This window comes from Alternaria rosae, assembly GCF_020736505.1.
Source record: "Alternaria rosae strain MPI-PUGE-AT-0040 chromosome Unknown BKA58scaffold_1, whole genome shotgun sequence".
In the NCBI taxonomy this organism is placed as follows: Eukaryota; Fungi; Ascomycota; class Dothideomycetes; order Pleosporales; family Pleosporaceae; genus Alternaria; species Alternaria rosae.
In genome coordinates this window covers 2259339-2274540 of record NW_025763570.1, presented here as the reverse complement: position 1 = coordinate 2274540, position 15202 = coordinate 2259339, and the positions used below count along the sequence as shown (strand labels likewise).

Here is a 15202-nt window from a genome sequence, read left to right as displayed (position 1 = left end):
GCGAACCCCAAACCTCCACCATTCCATCTACCGCTCCCAACACAGCTCCCAAACCCGCCAAAATGCTACGACCGACCCTTCTTTCTACCCTGCGTTTCAATGCCCTCCCGAGCACCTCCAAACGCGCCTTCTCCCTCCTAAACCCCACCTCGCGCTCACACACCAACCGCATTTTCGACCCCATCCGCCAACCCAACGACCTGCACACCCTCACACTCCTCAACGCCTCCGACAACCGCTCACTAATAACCTTCTGGACCGCAACCTGGTGTCAAACCTGCCAAGCCATCAAGCCGCTCCTGCGCCAACTCATCGAAGAAGAGAAAATCGGAGAGCGGGAAGGCGGACTGGGTTTCGTGGAAGTGTTGATGGATAGCACGTTGATTGAAGATTTGCCTATAAAATACCGCATCAGTAGTATGCCGACGCTGTTGGCGTTTTCGAGACAGGAGGCGCAGTTTGATACGAGGTTGACGAGGCCTGAGGAGATGCGGAATAAGGACTTTTTGAGGGAGTGGTTGGTTAGGGAGGCGCAGAGGGGAGGGAGGATGGGTGGGGGTGGGGGCAGTATGTTTGGTTAGTTCTGCGTATCTTTGTGTGATGCTTGGATGGAGTGCTAGGCCTGACGGTGTTAAAGGTACGAAGGAAGATGGCGGGGATAAGTGAGATGGGACGGTCACACATCGGACGGCGGGATACATGTGGTATGCATCTTGAAAGCGGGTTTTGGAGCACCAATGCTAACGATTTGATCAGCATTATCGATACCCAGAGTCGAACAATGAATCACGACGTCGGTGACAAAATTTATCAGAATTTACATTACTATCGCTGCATGCAACGCTAGTGCGCTATTATAGCATTGACTAGTTGCTCAATCGTTTCAACCATCGCTAGTACGACTAAAGTATCAACTGGTCTGAACGACTACCATAGAAGCGTTGAACATCGAGGGGGTATATCCATCATGCCAGGTCAAGCTCCTAAACGCCCAGAAAAATTCTGAATACAACCAGAAGAATCACTTTCATCTTTGGCCCAAGGCATCCATCATTTCAGCCTTCGCTCCTTTGAACAAGCCAAGTCTGCGTTGCCTAAAACTTCCGACTCTTTGACATTTTGACACCTTGCATCAGCGGGTCCTCATTAACAGTCCAAGTCTGTGCATCAAGGCGAGCTCGCTTCTCTTCGCGCGTCTCACCGAATGCTTCGGCCCTCTTGCCAGCCTTCTTGGTATTCTGAATGGGCTCCGTGGACATGGGAGTACCAACGCGAGAGCCGCCAACCGCAGGAGTAGGCAGCGAAGTATCGGTAAGAGCAGGCGGCGAAGTGACCTCATCGTCAACGTCGGCCTCATTTAACTGACGCTGCGCCTCTTCGCGCTCGTGCGACCAGATGTCATGCTGATCTTTGTACTGCTTCTCCATATCCGCGATCCACTCTTTCTGCTCCTTGCTCTCTTCGCCTGACTCGACGCAAGTAGGACACTTGATGTAGAAGCCACCAGTCGTATGCTGCTCGCCCATCAGCTCGAATTCCGGAAGGGTGTCGCCAATCAGCTCAGTCTCGTCCCAGTCAAGACAATCCTCGCAGAATCCCTGTGGGCACCAGCGGCAACGGAAGATGAGACCCCCAGCATCATTGGTGGTTTTGCCGCAATCGGTACAGTTATGCTGAGAACAGTAGAAGCCACTGAAGCCCTTCACCTTGGCCTTGTACTGAGAATCGAGACAGTCGTAATGATAAGCACGAGGGCAGCTCTTGCACTCAACCACGTGTCCAGCATCTGCGTCTTCGAAGCAGGCTAGACAGTGATCTTCATGGGTGATTTCGCGACGCTTCTCACGGACTGGCTCAGCGAGGCGAGGATCTTTGCCTGCGAATGTCGGCACCGCTTCCCAGTCACCACAGTTCATGGACTCTTTGTTGATAGCAAAGCCGTCCACCATCACAGTAGTGTTCTTTCCCTTGCGGCGATCCTCGCGAGTGATGGTGTCGGGAAGAATGTTTGCGGCCGAAGTATTGGCCTTCCAGCTGGTGTCAAGCTGACGTTGATGACGCTTGCCTTCGAACACGGCGCATTCAACTCGCTCCATAGTAGAAAGCCATTTGTCCTCGTCGACTTCGGAGTGCGCCGCTGATTCAGTCAAGTCGGCAGGGTTATCGCGACATTTGGCCATCATTGTCTCTAGATTCCAAGATACCATTTCCTTGACATCGATTTCCGGATGCGATAGTGCCTGGGCGCCTCGCCGTACAAGCGTCTTGAGCTGCGTGGCATCCATTTGTGGCAAGTCTTCACTTAGGGACGGACGTCCGGCCTTCTTGGTATCGACCATCTGCTTGCCATGCACGCTCTGCATCGACTCGGTGATCTTGGCCGAGAGGTAAAGCTTCTTGCGAATACGACCCATCATTTGCTCTTCCACAGTACCCTGGGTACAGAGCTTGTAGATGGTCACCTTCTTGGTCTGCCCAATGCGATGAGCTCGGGCCTCTGCCTGGAGTGTAATCTGCGGATTCCAGTCTTCGTCAAGGAAGATGACGTCCTGGGCGCTGGTGAGGTTGATACCCAAGCCACCGGCGCGGGTTGACAGTAGCATGACCTTGTAATCGGAGTCTTTCTGGTTGAAAAGGCGGATGTCCAAGTTACGCCGAGCTCGAGCTGTGCTACCGTCCAGACGAAGGGACTTGAAGCGCTCTCCATAGTTACTAATGAGAGACAAGAGATCTTCACAATAGTCGAGCGTGCGAGTAAAGCCAGAGAAGATAAGTACTTTCTTGCCCTCGTTGAACACCGTGTGCTTGAGAAGCTTCTCTAAGAGTATGAACTTGCCGGATGCGCGGATGATGTGGTCGCTGAGGTAGTAGGGATCGGGTGAAACACCGGGGAGTAGGTACGGATGCGAACAGCACTTCCGTAGCTGCATGACGAGGTTCATAAGCTTCTTCCAGGCGCCCTTATTGGTGTCGGTGTCGGTCTGCTCCTTCGCCACGGCTTCTTGCAAAATTTTGGTAGTTTCTTCCCAATCACCATCGGCACCGCCAGAGCTGACTACCTTGTCGACCTTCTCCATCTTCTCTAACAGCTTGTTCTCTTCGATGTCCTGTTTCATGGCGGCCTTCTCTTTTGATTTGCCATCAGCAAAGAGCTCGTCGAGCATTCCATCATCCATACGTGTCAAGAGACGGGTGTACCAGAACTTCTGCATAGGAGTCAAGGGTACGTATAGCAATATCTCTTCCTTGGGCGGCAGGCCGAGGTTGACTGACGGCGAGTCCTTCATACGGCGCAGCATGATAAGTTCAAGCAAGCGGCGGGCGTCTGTCATGGTTTGCTTGTTCGCTTTGCCCTTGCTGAGATCGAAAGACTCTTTAAAGAGTGTCTCGGTCTTGTCGTCGAAGACGTTGGGATACAGCCATGTGAGGAGCGACCACATCTCGAGCAAGTTGTTCTGGAGCGGTGTCCCGGTCAAGATGAGACGATACTCGGCACTGATGCTCTTGAGGGCTGTTGAGATCTGGGTGACACTGCTCTTGATCTTGTGTCCTTCATCCAAGACGACGTAACGCCAGGCAAAACTGTGCTTGAACCATGACTGCTCAGCCTGGAAAGTCTCGTATGTCGTGACAACAATCTTGAAGGTGTCGGATTGCTGGTCGTTGGAGGTGAGCTTGGACGCCTTTCGGCCAGCTTTGCGCGAGGCTTTCCGGTTTTTGGCGCGCGAGGTTTCGTTGCCCTTCATATCCTCCATGCCAGCTATAACGCGCTTCAAGCGGGTTCGCTCGGTGACGGCGCCGTGGAAGCGCATGACCTTCAGTTGTGGTACCCACCTCTGGGCCTCGGTGACCCACGAGTTGAGTACACTGAGGGGGCATATGACGAGATAAGGTCGAAGCTCTTCCGATTTGACACCATTCCTCTCGTCGAGCTCTTCAAGATACTGGAACAGCGACAAGGTCTGTAGCGTTTTTCCGAGACCCATCTCGTCGCCGAGTATACCGGAGAAACCATTGTTGTAAAGATGGACCAAGTACGACAGACCAGACAGTTGGTATGGCTTCATGACAGCCGTGACGCCTTTGGGTTGCTCCGGAAGCTCTTCGTACTCGACAATGGGCTGCGCATCGCCCTGAGCGACGAGCTTCGCGACCTGGTTGTTCTTAGGCAGAAGTGGGAGAAAAAGATCTTTGTTGGCGACAAGGAAGCTGTTCGCTCTCGCCTTGGTCTTCTTAGCAATGTCGTCGCGTAGACGGGCACGAGCGGTGTCGAGATTGGGCGGCGGCCGGGCTGCCTTCCGACGGGGTGGTGACGGGGTAGGCATGGTGTCGGACTCCAGGATAGTGCTCTTCCTGTCGCGCGTGCTCCGGCGAAGACCACCAGATTGTTGGCGCTCCTTCTTGCGTTTCTCCATCTTCAGTTCCTCGGTGTAGGCCGAGATTCTGGCGCTTGTCTTGCGGTTCGGGCGGGCTGATGGGGCGAGTTCGTCTTCACTGGTTCCCACGTCGGCGCCAGCTCGTCTTGTGGAGGCGCGAGTGTACTTGTCGGCTCCGGTCCTGGGCTTGTAGTTAGGCGTGGATGGGGAGGCTTCGTTTGCGGATGAGTCGGCGGCGACGTAGTTTGGCGTTGGTTGTGCGCGCAGGCTGCGTTTGTTATCGCTAGTCTCATCTTGCTTGGTCGCCTGTTGCGAAGAGATGCGTCGTCTCTTCGTGGCCGACCGGGCTGAGCTCTCTGATCCAAACTGCGCCAGGAGGTCTTCGTAAATGCCACCTCGTTTCTTGGGAGTAATGGGCTGGGGCGAACCCAGGGTGATGATCGGATGTTCCGCCATGACGACGACTGGGGGATATCTTGTAGGCAGTTATTGCGCAGTGAATGAGAATTGGCAAGGGGTGTACAGTGCAAGGGAAATGACAGAGAAGTGTAGTTGGTAAGAAACGAGTGCAAAAGACGGCAAGAAAAGTCTTAGACAAGGTCGGTGATGATGAGGAGGAAACCAAACGACACAGCGTGCCCAAAGGAGCGTGATAAGACGACTGGGCGTCTTCACGGTGAAGTGAAGTGAAGCCTCGCCGCATCGTCAGGCGCGGAGGCGATACGTCGATTGCGGCCGACGCGTCCTAGCGCGACTTGCAGGCGTTCCTTCCGGAACCGTTCCGAGCTATCACGTCTATCCAACGCCGCGACCCTCACACGTCGACATTTCCCGAATCCAGTCCCCGCGCCCGCGCATCTGGCGCACCACCCCCGACCACCATGGCGCAACAGCCCATGACGCCCTTCTTCCCCATCTTCGCTTCCAAGTCGGATGGGCAGCACATTGTCAACCTCAAAGGCCGGCCGCTCAGAAATGGCCCGACCGAGGAACAGCTCAACACGTCGCCCAACGACCAGGGCCAGCGCGACTTCTACCGCCTCATTGAGAAGGAAGACCCCAAGCACCAAGACTGGCGCAAGAAACTGGGCGGGATGCTCCTACGCGAGATTGGAGGCAAGCAGTTCGAAGGTATGGCTGATGCGAACGCATTCGCTGCAGAAGATTGACCTGTGACAGATCGGTGGCAGCAATGTATTCTATGGGAGCTACCCGAGAACTACGTCCTCTACGAGCATATCAAGACCAAGGCAGACGGTCAGCTGAAGACAGTCAAGAACCACTCGGGCGGCGGCCACGACAGACAAGACGCCTATCTCTATGGATACCCCAAAGGTCCCAAGAAGCGCTTCAGGAGCCCTGTCGAGTTCTTTCCCCATCTCCTGTGGCTGTGCACCGACGAGAATAGCGACATGGCCAACTGCACGTGCAAGATGTGCTCGCCCGCCGGCGACGTCGAGAAGCCCCAAGTCAAGGTCGAAGTCAAGCAGGAACAGCCTGCTGCCATCAAGCGGGAAAACAGCTCCAGTGGCGTTGTACCAAATACAAACGTCACAGGACGCAACCCTATAGTGCAAATCCCCGCCCGAAGATCCTCGACCGGTGCGCCTATCCCAAGTCCCATTGTCAAGCCCGCTACGCCCGTCGCCGCTCCTAGGCCTACTTCAACACCTGGCGCCGCACAGATCAGAGCTCCTCCCACCTTGCAGTCAACACCTCTCCCCCAGCCACGATCCATCGAGCAACAAGCCGACTTGTCATACAACAAATTCCTCTGCCGGAGCGGCGAGGTGGTGTGGTTCTTCCGCCCCAAGACGTCAGCCTGGGGTCTGGGACTGGTGGTGCGAAGATGGGCTGTGAAAGAGGTGCCTATGAGCAGAGCCTACCTGATTCAGCCTCTATCGCATCCTTTCGAATCGCCTCCACAAGAAGTCGTTCAAACAGATGACCATGTCAAACCCTGGCTCGCCTGGTCTGCACCCAGCTGCACCTTTCCCTTCCTACAGCAGAACCCCCAGTTCGAATATCACAACACGGATTGGAGAGCACTCATCAGCGGACAGGGAGGTGAGGGCATTGCGTCTGTCGACGCGTCTATATTGGCTGCAAAAGCCATCGATACCACGTATACACTCTTCGAGTGCCTCAAGACGAACAAGGACGACAAGGGAAACGAAGTGCGACAATACAACGGCATGTATCTGGGCGCCGAAAAGATTTGGAGAGGCGAGGCTGTCCGTCTGCGCATAGGCGCCACGGGCACCGATCTCATGGTTGTGACCGACATTATCGAGCAAATCCTTGTCAATCCGCCTACCACCAAAGTCATTGCTATAGGCGACATTTATAGTTACGCCACGTTAGATGCACCAGACGCGAACCTTCCCCCCAAACCACCTCAGCAGAACAACAACATCCCATCGCGCATGGTTCATGACATGGTCTGGCGGAACCGAATGCTCGTACCCCTCACACGCACCGCAGCTTGGTGGAAGCTCATCCAGCCATCGTACAAGATAGAGATCGACGACATCAAAGGTCGTTGGTACGAAACAAGCCTTGTCTTTCAAGAGCCTTTTGCCAAAGCAGTCAAGAACGGCGAGGGCGGAAACGGCATCTGGATGAACTCGCGTGGTGATGCAACAGGCAAGGGCAAAGGAGCCAGTGTGGCGCAACCTGACCGCATTGGTGCCTTTGGAGCCTCTGTGCCCAAAGGGACGCGCATTGTCGAGGGCTTGGATCCTCCGAGTCAGCCTATGGGTCAGCAACAGCAGTCTCACGATGCGATGGACATGAACATGGGTTCCGGTAATATGGCAGACCCCTTCTCCATTGACGAGTTTATGCACGTCGATCATCTAGGCGACGATGCTGGGATGGAGTATGGCGGTAACAACAACTACACTTTCTAGTGCAAGTATTTCCGCGTCGTAGCAAAAGGCATAGCATGGCGTATTTGGGCGTGACGGACGGTTTGCATTTTCAAAAGCATTTCTGGGGCAGGGTCTACGCATTGTTTCTATTCGTATGGGAGATACCCAGGTCGTTGTTCGACTATGTAAACTATCGCTAGCTCGGTGACTGCAAGTATTGAATGTAGTACAGCCCATGCTGAACAAAACGCGAGCCGACAAGAAGCCTGTGCATATGACTCGTTCCAGTACAAGATACAGCAAGCTGACATACCTGAAACCTTCAAAGGCGCCCCTGTTGTTGTCGTAAGTGGATTTCTTGGACTATGACGACACAATCATGGGTCATGAGCGCGAACACCCAGTGTCGGTCTTCATTGACCGTTGTATTGACAGCGTAGAGACACGTAGGATTTTCCAAGCACAATATCGTAGTCCTCGAGAATTAACAAGCAATACTACTTGGATCGAGGATGTCGACTACACCAGATATTGTAGAGCAGTGGCAGCCGCCCACCGAGTCACTAGGCAGAGTTCCTTTAATAACTCCAGGGAATAGTGATGGCAAACCCATTCAAGGCGACTTTCGGCTCGATCGGATCGTAATAGACAGTATGCATTATACATCTCACGACGTAGTAAGCTGTTAATCGTAGAGCAGAACTACACCTCGGTACTCAAGTCTACAGCTGCAACCGACACGGCGCATCAGAATGCACAGTGACCGCAAAGATAGAGACCACACGCGCAGACGGCGAGCTTTATGAAGGTAACTACAACCGTCCTGTCGGCAAAAAGGTATCCTGGTAGCAACCCAGCTAACGCGAATCAAGTGCGCAGATGGCGACCAAGGCAAAGCCATGCTCGAAGGCGAGTACAACTCCATGTGTGAGCTCTACAAAGTCGCATCAACCTTCTTTCCCAAACGTTACGCATACGCCCAATTCAACGTATCAGACCCCAAATCTTACTTCTTGCTCTGCTCCTTCCTTGACATGGACACCAGTCAAGCACCCGATCCAGAACAGCTATGCAAAAAACTCGTCATGCTCCACCTCTCCAGCGAGTCACCGACTGGACAATTTGGTTTCCACATAAACACGTATCAAGGCAACCTACCCCAGCAGACAGTCTAGCAAGACAATTGGAAAGACTTATTCATCCAGCTCCTCGGCGGCGCCATGAAACTCAACCGCGACATCAACGGGCAATGGAAATATCTACAAGAATGTACCGGTCGACTTATCTCTTGTGTCGTCCTCGTCCTCCTCCCCTCCCCCTCACATCCAACGGTCGCGTTATAAAAACCCACACTGATTCACCGCGACCTCTGGGATGGCAACATCAGCACCGATACCGCCACGGGAGAAATCTACGCATTTGACGTTTGCGCATAGTAAGCACACTAAGAGATGGAGATTGTCATATGGCGTGGGCATCTTAGTAAGGGTCTAGGTCAGAAAGTGTATACAAACACGTATATACAGATCATGGGGGCAAGTGAGCCGGTAGAAGACTCCGAGGATAGAGGGAGGCTCTACTGTGCTTATATGAACTTGCATGCGAGCGCTTGTCATGGGGAAAGCAGCTTTAGGGAACAGTAAGTTGGTGCCGAACCGATGGGTACAAGGACTTATTGCTGACTTGATGGTTACAGATCTTATGGGGATATGAAGTATGTGATCGAGAAGTATACGCCAATTTTTAAAGGGCAGATTAATACGTGATTAGTCGGCGGGTCGGAGACATGCCCGTTTTGTGTAAAGCCAAATCTTCGGCCGCGCTATGTGTATTCCGCAGCTTGAGGCCAGGCTTTATGTAGAGACGGTCTCGTCTACATGTATCTCTGGAATGGTGATTCCGTTCAGATTTCCAATGCAACGTTTTCATTGTCTTTAGGGTCATGCGAAAACCCCGGGTCTGAGTTCGCGCGATGATAACCTTTTCGGTTCTGTACCGGATCCTGCGCATTTGGCCACGTCTGTGAGCTAGTGCGCATTCGTCCTTGCTCGAAGAAGGGAGTGTCGTCGTTGCTATACTCCTCGCTGCGCATTTGGGCTTCGCTTTCATGTTGCTGACGATCCTGCGATGCTCTCTGGACAAGAGGTGTGGAAGAGTCATCACTTATGCGCAGACGACTGGGCACGCGTGGATCGACCGTGGCGTCGCTTTCGTCGCTTGTTTGACGTGGTAGATTTATCAGCGGAATCGAGGAGTGTGTTATGACCAGCGTACCTAACACCGAATTATGCGTTCTAGCATCGTAGTCCGCCCACTCAACTGAAGGTATGGAGTGGCCATCGTCATTGCCAGAGGGAGAAGCTGCGCTAGACAGGACCGAATCCAGCTTGGAATATTTGGTCCACACAAGCGTTTTACGTGGCTTTTTGATCAGACGGATAGCAACAGCGAGCTTCTTTAGTCGGGTCAACGTAACGCGGGATCTGTGACGAGCAAATAGTGTCCACGATCGATATTTTCGGGTCATTCGTAAGCCTTTCATGGCGTCTTGGTAGTTTTCGGTCGAGAGAAAGGATTGCTGGCACCACTGGAAAGGTGGAAAGACGAATCTAGTTAGTGTATGCCTCACATGCATTTCGTGGGGTGCCACAGCTTACCTCTACCGTAATGTATAACATAGATAGACCCATGACTGACGCGGTTAATGAGGTACCCGAGACCCAGCACCAGGCAATCCAGTAGCTGTTCGAGTTGAATTGTTGACTGAAATCAAGGTAGCCACCACCCCACGACCAATTACTAGTTATGCAGTCACAAGTTCTGTACAACCCAGAAACTTGCGCCATGACGATATATAACTGTAGGCAAGTAGTCAGTAATGTGCTTCTTACTCAGAGACTACAAGCATAACTTACTAGCCATATGGTGTTGAAGGTCTCTATGGGCCGGAAAAAGATGAGGTCCCACTTTCTCTGTGGAAGCATGTTGCTCCAGATGGTCCTCATTTCCGTTAGGACATCTTTGACTTTCTCTCTAACAGCTTCCCTGTCTTTCCACGGCAATATGAGAGCAACATAGACTATGCAACGAATCAACAAGTCTCCCATGGCTTCACACATTCCTGACAATCTTTGTTCCAGTCTTCTCCATCTCGTCTTTGCGTACCTCGCCCAATCATCGAAATTGGGACTGTCATGTAGGTAACTCATGAAGCGGGTTAGCCAACGCGGAGTAATTTCATACGGAGAAAAGTACATCCAGACGGCCATTTCAACGATAAGCAGACCTGTTGAGACGGTGAAGAAAATGGTGTACCCTCCGCTGCGACAACCGAGACCGATGGTGGGCGTGAAGTAGCTCAATATAAATGCGCCTCCGCAACTTCCGCCGACGATTGTGACGGCACTGATGATCTGCCAAAACTCTCGAAAATCGAACCAAACTAAGCCCTCGTCGTTGACGGTCCCCAACACCAGACTCACTCGTGCTTCGAGTTCGTTTGCCAGCCAGTTACGGCCCTTCTCTTGAATATAACAATCCTCTATATCGCACAGAATGGCATGCGCAGCACCATAATGCCACCTGACCCGCGCTTGACCAGCAAAATCCACAAAAAACCCGTCCATGTACTGTGCTTTCTCTGCTACACTCTCGATCTTGGCTTCCAACTCATGGTAGTTTGACTGGCCTCGAAAGGGTTCAAGGTACTCCTTACGATTTTGCTCGTCACGCAAAGAATTGCGAACGTGGTCGACCAATGTGTTCAGTTTCTTGCGGATCGCTTCTGCTGCAATCGGGTTGCGGTCTACGATAGAGCCCATGATAAGGACTGGAAACCAGGCCAGCAGACAGCCCAACGCCAGATCGTGAGCAGTAGTATTGGCTCCCAGTTCACTGAAAGCATCTTGTATGGAAAGCGCGAACGCGAACAAGAACCACAGGATGGAGATGAAGGCTAGAATACTAGTTAGCGAGCGCAATCTTATTGAATGAGAGCGATTACCCGGTACAGTGCCTCTTCTTCTCGTCTCACGCACATCTTGCGCCAGTATACGTCTCATTTCATGAAGCGTCTTGTCGGTATCTGTTAATATGAGGTCTTTGCTGAAGAGTGCGATGCGTAACAAGCACTCCGCCTCTTTCTGAAAATCCTTTGGCATGGCTGTCGACTTCAGGGTGTACTGGTTCATGACCAGCAAGAGATACATCGAGTCTCGCATGCTGCCAAAGTCGGTCGTACATTTGGGCGTCTCGTCGTACTCAACAGCCATGTCGACCATTAAGGCAGCTTTGGCGGACACTTTGATGTTCCACAATACGTAGGACAGCGATTCGATAGGCGAGCCCACCCATCGCGTGATGGCCAACAATGTTCGTCGAGCTGCGTTGCTCTCAAAGGGTGCTTGCAAGAGTATACCGATGGTTGGCAGTACCCAGGTGGTTATCACTCCTGAAATATCTCTCCATGCGTATATATCCGCTTCAGAGCCACACACTTGTATACACCCTTCTCTGGATATCTGGGTCATGTTATTGTACACAATGCCAATGATGGTACCGTTCCATCCCCATTGCCTGCGAAGTGACTCTCCATCGGGGGTGTTGGCTGAGAAGCGCGCTTCACATTCTGTGAAGTTTGTCATATCGACTGGAAGGCGCGCAAGGCAGAACTCACTCTGGAGTTGACCTGGTGGGTGAGCATCGCCTTTATCACGCAGTGCAGTTGCTAGGCTGGAATGCTACCCTATGGCCCCCAAAGTGATTGCCTGCCAGTAACAAGGCATCCAGTAGGAAGATGCGAACATCGAGCCTCAGGTAAGCATTGTCAACCGGTGAGCGTTGAGGACAGGAGTCAATTCTTGTACCACTTCATCCGCCGTGAGGGTGGCTTAACTTCAGCCTGACCGGTGTCAGCTGCACATGAAGGACGTGTTATGGCAGCTGCTCCGGGCAAATAAGCATAAGAAAAACAACCGTAATCTTCACCAGCAGACCCGAGCGGAGATGTAGAAATCTGTTATCGCTTCAGCGACTATGGTGGCGTATCACGAAATGTGCGCAATGCAGGATTTGTTGTAGACCTGGGGAGTTGAAAAGGCTGGGACACCTCGCCTTCATCACGCGGTTGCTAGTTTGCCTCTCAGTGATATACCCAATGGGAACGTTGCGGTAAAAGGCTTCGATAAGAAGCTCGCAAAGGGCGATAAGCACATTTCCAACGTACTGAGACATACCAAGACGGCGAGATCATTATCCTACAATCATCTGACTCTATCAACTCATGAACACCAAATGCAACGCGCTTTTCCCAAGCCACCTCAAGCCGCATCATGCATCTAGATACCACTTTCTACGGGGATATTGACTCCCAAGTTCCGCAACTTGTCCGTAGCAGCCTCAACCAGCATACTATTCCGCTGTATCAGCTCCTGCACTTGCTCATTCTCTGCCTTCCTCGAGTAGCTTGGTACTTTGACACCGGTACCTCTCGCTTGTTCTTGTTCGCCTGCCTGCTTGGCATTCCTCATAGCTGCTTCTATTTGTTGCGCTTGGTCCTTCTGTACCTCCTTGAGCCTGTTGATACGCTGCCAGGCCGGACGTTCGCTGCCATCAACAGTGTCGGTCAAAGTCTCGCTTGCAGGATCAATGGCGCTGTCCATGGTCTGCAACTCTTCGATCCAGTTGCTCTCCTTTTCGCTGAGTTCGCTGGAGCCGATGCTGATCATCTTTCGTCGAAGAGCTTCGTAACGCGCGTTGATCTGATCTTGTCGCGCGGTAACCTTCTCCAAACGCTCATCGATGTTGGCGCTGCCATATGTTGATCCGTTGTCTGAACCGACTTGGTCATTGCCGGTGACACCGTCGATGTTTGCTGCTATACCAGACGTCCGGTAGATTTGATCTCTGAACTCTTCCTGTAGACGCGTCGCGCGGTTGAACAGATCTGATACGGCGAGTTGGAGTTTGGATGTCTGCGCAGAGAGTACGCGATGCACATCCATGAGGAGCCCTAGATTCGCAGGAGACAGCCTGATCTCATCCTTGAGGGCGCCTCGATGCCGTGCGGGGATGTTAATAGAATTGTAAAGGTCGAACGGTTCGTAAAGTTCTTTTGGTGGTTGCCAAGCTTGACGCACTTCCTTGTTGGGACCAGTGATTGCCATGTATTCAGCAATCTCTTCTTGGGTAGGAAGTCCTTCTTCAGGTGCATCGAGCAAAGCAGCTTGGGGTTCACCGTTGACTATGGTAAGAAGAAGGTAGCCGACGTTCCCGTCTTCAATGACAGCAACTGCAGTGACTTCTTGCTCGTCCACGTCTCCGGATACGCGTCGCTGGAGGTACTGATCCACAGAGGTGTTCGCTGATTCCAATACGCGCTTGATACGGAATGGCGAGCCTTCGGTCTGCGGCTGGGATAGCTCAGTCTCCAGCTTCCTAACCCAAGGTTCTATTGAAACGTAGAAGACCCCGCTGGCATGTGACACGAAGAATGAAAAGTCGGTATGTACATCTGGGGTGATGCTCTGGTTGAACGAAGGTTGATCGCTTTGCACCAGCGTAATTGTTTCCGCGATGATCAGCTCGTGTTCGGTTGGCTCTGTGGTATCGATCTCGTCTTCGGGTGATGGCAGCCATCGGCCGACGATGCCCTCGAGATCCAAGCAGACATGTACCTTGCTCGTTTCGGTGAGCAAGCACACAACAGCGGTCGGTAGACCCTCGGCAGCCTCCTCCTCTTCGCTCTCGGAGAGGGTCTTGAGGGAGAAAACTATCATGTCGCTAAGCTCAAAGTCGTCAACTTCAGGCGAGATAGTGAAGGGTCCCTGTAGCAACGGCACCGCAGGCGCACTGTGTGGGCGAGCGAAGACCTGAACTGTGTCACCCTGCGCACGCTCCTCTGCGAGAGGCTCCTCGTATAAGATGTCCGACAGCCATGAGACCTGCTTCTCTGATGTTTTCAATTCGTCTTTGGGCGATGTCTCGTCTTCTGAGAGCTCGGCATAGTTGATGTTGATGGACGAGGTAAGGGTTTGGAGGAATGTGTGGCTGCCGGGCGACTCGACCAACTGCCACTTGCTCGGTAGCAGAGGACAGAGCGCATATACGTCTCCAAGTACCGTCGCGATCCACAATGTCATTGGCGCCCAGCCATGGACACCTTCTTGGTCTGGGAAGTCGCCAAAGCATGCCGATGCAACTTCAAGCTCGACTGAGTCGGGAGAGAAGCCCTTGGAAGCTCCGAATTTGGAGGCGCTCAGATCGTCCTGATCGCTGGTAGCGTTTGCGAGTTTGGGCAGATCGATGGAGAGCGATGGCTCACTGAACGTAGACCTGTCGGCGCGGTTGATCTCCCACAGCCGAACTACCCCCGCCTTTGTGATAGTGACCAGGCATCGTCCGTGATAGCCCAATGGATGCCATAGTGTTGTTGCGACAGACGACTCTTCAAGAACGTGCACGGTCGGTCCCAACTGGAAGGCCTTTGGCTTCAACGGGCCGTCATCCTCTCCAGCTCCGAGCAGCGACGAGTCGGGAAGGTGTATTACGTGTACCGTATGCGAGGTGGAGACGGCGAGGTAGTCTTCTTCGGGAGAAATAACGAGACGCGTGATCGGCAGTGGTATCGACACTCTGAGTGTTCGGTATGCGGGCTGTTGTTCTTCCTTGAGGTTGACCAAATCCGCCCATCGTATCTCGTTCCCAACAGCAACGAATATCTCAGATCCCCTTGTCGCAATGTTCTTTCGCGGTCCTGGTTCCTGTTTCTTTGCTACGACTCCATTTCCGTTCGTCTGCTTCGGCGCAAACAAATGATAGCCTGGGTTCGGTCGGCTGAGCCAATCCGGCGTATAACCCAGTACTTTTGGCATGCTGACGAGCTCCCTCGGGTAATATTGAGAGAGTTAAGTGTGGGTAGGTAATAGTTGCGTGGATTGTAGAGGTAAGAGTATG

The 15202-nt window shown here is 52.7% G+C and overlaps 5 protein-coding genes across 5 annotated transcripts; 2 read left to right on the top strand and 3 right to left on the bottom strand.

The window, feature by feature from the left end:
* Positions 1 to 4: 4 nt before the first annotated feature.
* BKA58DRAFT_425786 (ISWI chromatin-remodeling complex ATPase ISW2) lies at positions 5 to 4832 on the bottom strand (the record flags this gene model as incomplete). Its single annotated transcript, XM_046172942.1, has 2 exons — positions 5 to 480; positions 1335 to 4832. The coding sequence occupies 2 exons, from the start codon at positions 4830 to 4832 to the stop codon at positions 412 to 414; spliced, it is 3567 nt and encodes a 1188-aa protein (XP_046031023.1). The 3' UTR covers positions 5 to 411.
* Positions 4833 to 5189: 357 nt separating this feature from the next.
* Positions 5190 to 7509, top strand: BKA58DRAFT_350771 (transcription-silencing protein Clr2-domain-containing protein). The gene is made up of 2 exons (XM_046168531.1): positions 5190 to 5507; positions 5556 to 7509. The coding sequence occupies exons 1-2, from the start codon at positions 5258 to 5260 to the stop codon at positions 7286 to 7288; spliced, it is 1983 nt and encodes a 660-aa protein (XP_046031022.1). The 5' UTR covers positions 5190 to 5257; the 3' UTR covers positions 7289 to 7509.
* A 198-nt stretch (positions 7510 to 7707) lies between these two features.
* BKA58DRAFT_446573 (uncharacterized protein) lies at positions 7708 to 8424 on the top strand (the record flags this gene model as incomplete). Its single annotated transcript, XM_046174194.1, has 3 exons — positions 7708 to 7900; positions 7950 to 8074; positions 8122 to 8424. The coding sequence occupies exons 1-3, from the start codon at positions 7762 to 7764 to the stop codon at positions 8422 to 8424; spliced, it is 567 nt and encodes a 188-aa protein (XP_046031021.1). The 5' UTR covers positions 7708 to 7761.
* Positions 8425 to 8872: 448 nt separating this feature from the next.
* Positions 8873 to 12324, bottom strand: BKA58DRAFT_350770 (uncharacterized protein). The gene is made up of 4 exons (XM_046168530.1): positions 11253 to 12324; positions 10165 to 11204; positions 9907 to 10107; positions 8873 to 9836 (listed from the first exon to the last, which is right to left on the bottom strand). Exons 1-4 carry the CDS (start codon positions 11890 to 11892, stop codon positions 9153 to 9155), a joined length of 2565 nt encoding a protein of 854 aa, XP_046031020.1. The 5' UTR covers positions 11893 to 12324; the 3' UTR covers positions 8873 to 9152.
* Positions 12325 to 12504: 180 nt separating this feature from the next.
* BKA58DRAFT_14097 (uncharacterized protein) lies at positions 12505 to 15202 on the bottom strand. The gene has a single exon (XM_046164589.1). It carries the CDS (start codon positions 15118 to 15120, stop codon positions 12586 to 12588), a length of 2535 nt encoding a protein of 844 aa, XP_046031019.1. The 5' UTR covers positions 15121 to 15202; the 3' UTR covers positions 12505 to 12585.

Bases quoted from the DNA above. Each gene is read 5' to 3' on its own strand.
- BKA58DRAFT_14097 (XM_046164589.1), bottom strand. From the start codon at position 15,120: ATGCCAAAAGTACTGGGTTATACGCCGGATTGGCTCAGCCGACCGAAC.
- BKA58DRAFT_350771 (XM_046168531.1), top strand. From the start codon at position 5,258: ATGGCGCAACAGCCCATGACGCCCTTCTTCCCCATCTTCGCTTCCAAG. The intron at 5,508-5,555 runs GTATGGCTGATG...GACCTGTGACAG, and splicing joins TGGAGGCAAGCAGTTCGAAG to ATCGGTGGCAGCAATGTATT.
- BKA58DRAFT_350770 (XM_046168530.1), bottom strand. From the start codon at position 11,892: ATGACAAACTTCACAGAATGTGAAGCGCGCTTCTCAGCCAACACCCCC. The intron at 10,108-10,164 runs GTAAGTTATGCT...ACTTGCCTACAG, and splicing joins CCTTCAACACCATATGGCTA to TTATATATCGTCATGGCGCA. The intron at 9,837-9,906 runs GTAAGCTGTGGC...CCACCTTTCCAG, and splicing joins TGTTATACATTACGGTAGAG to TGGTGCCAGCAATCCTTTCT.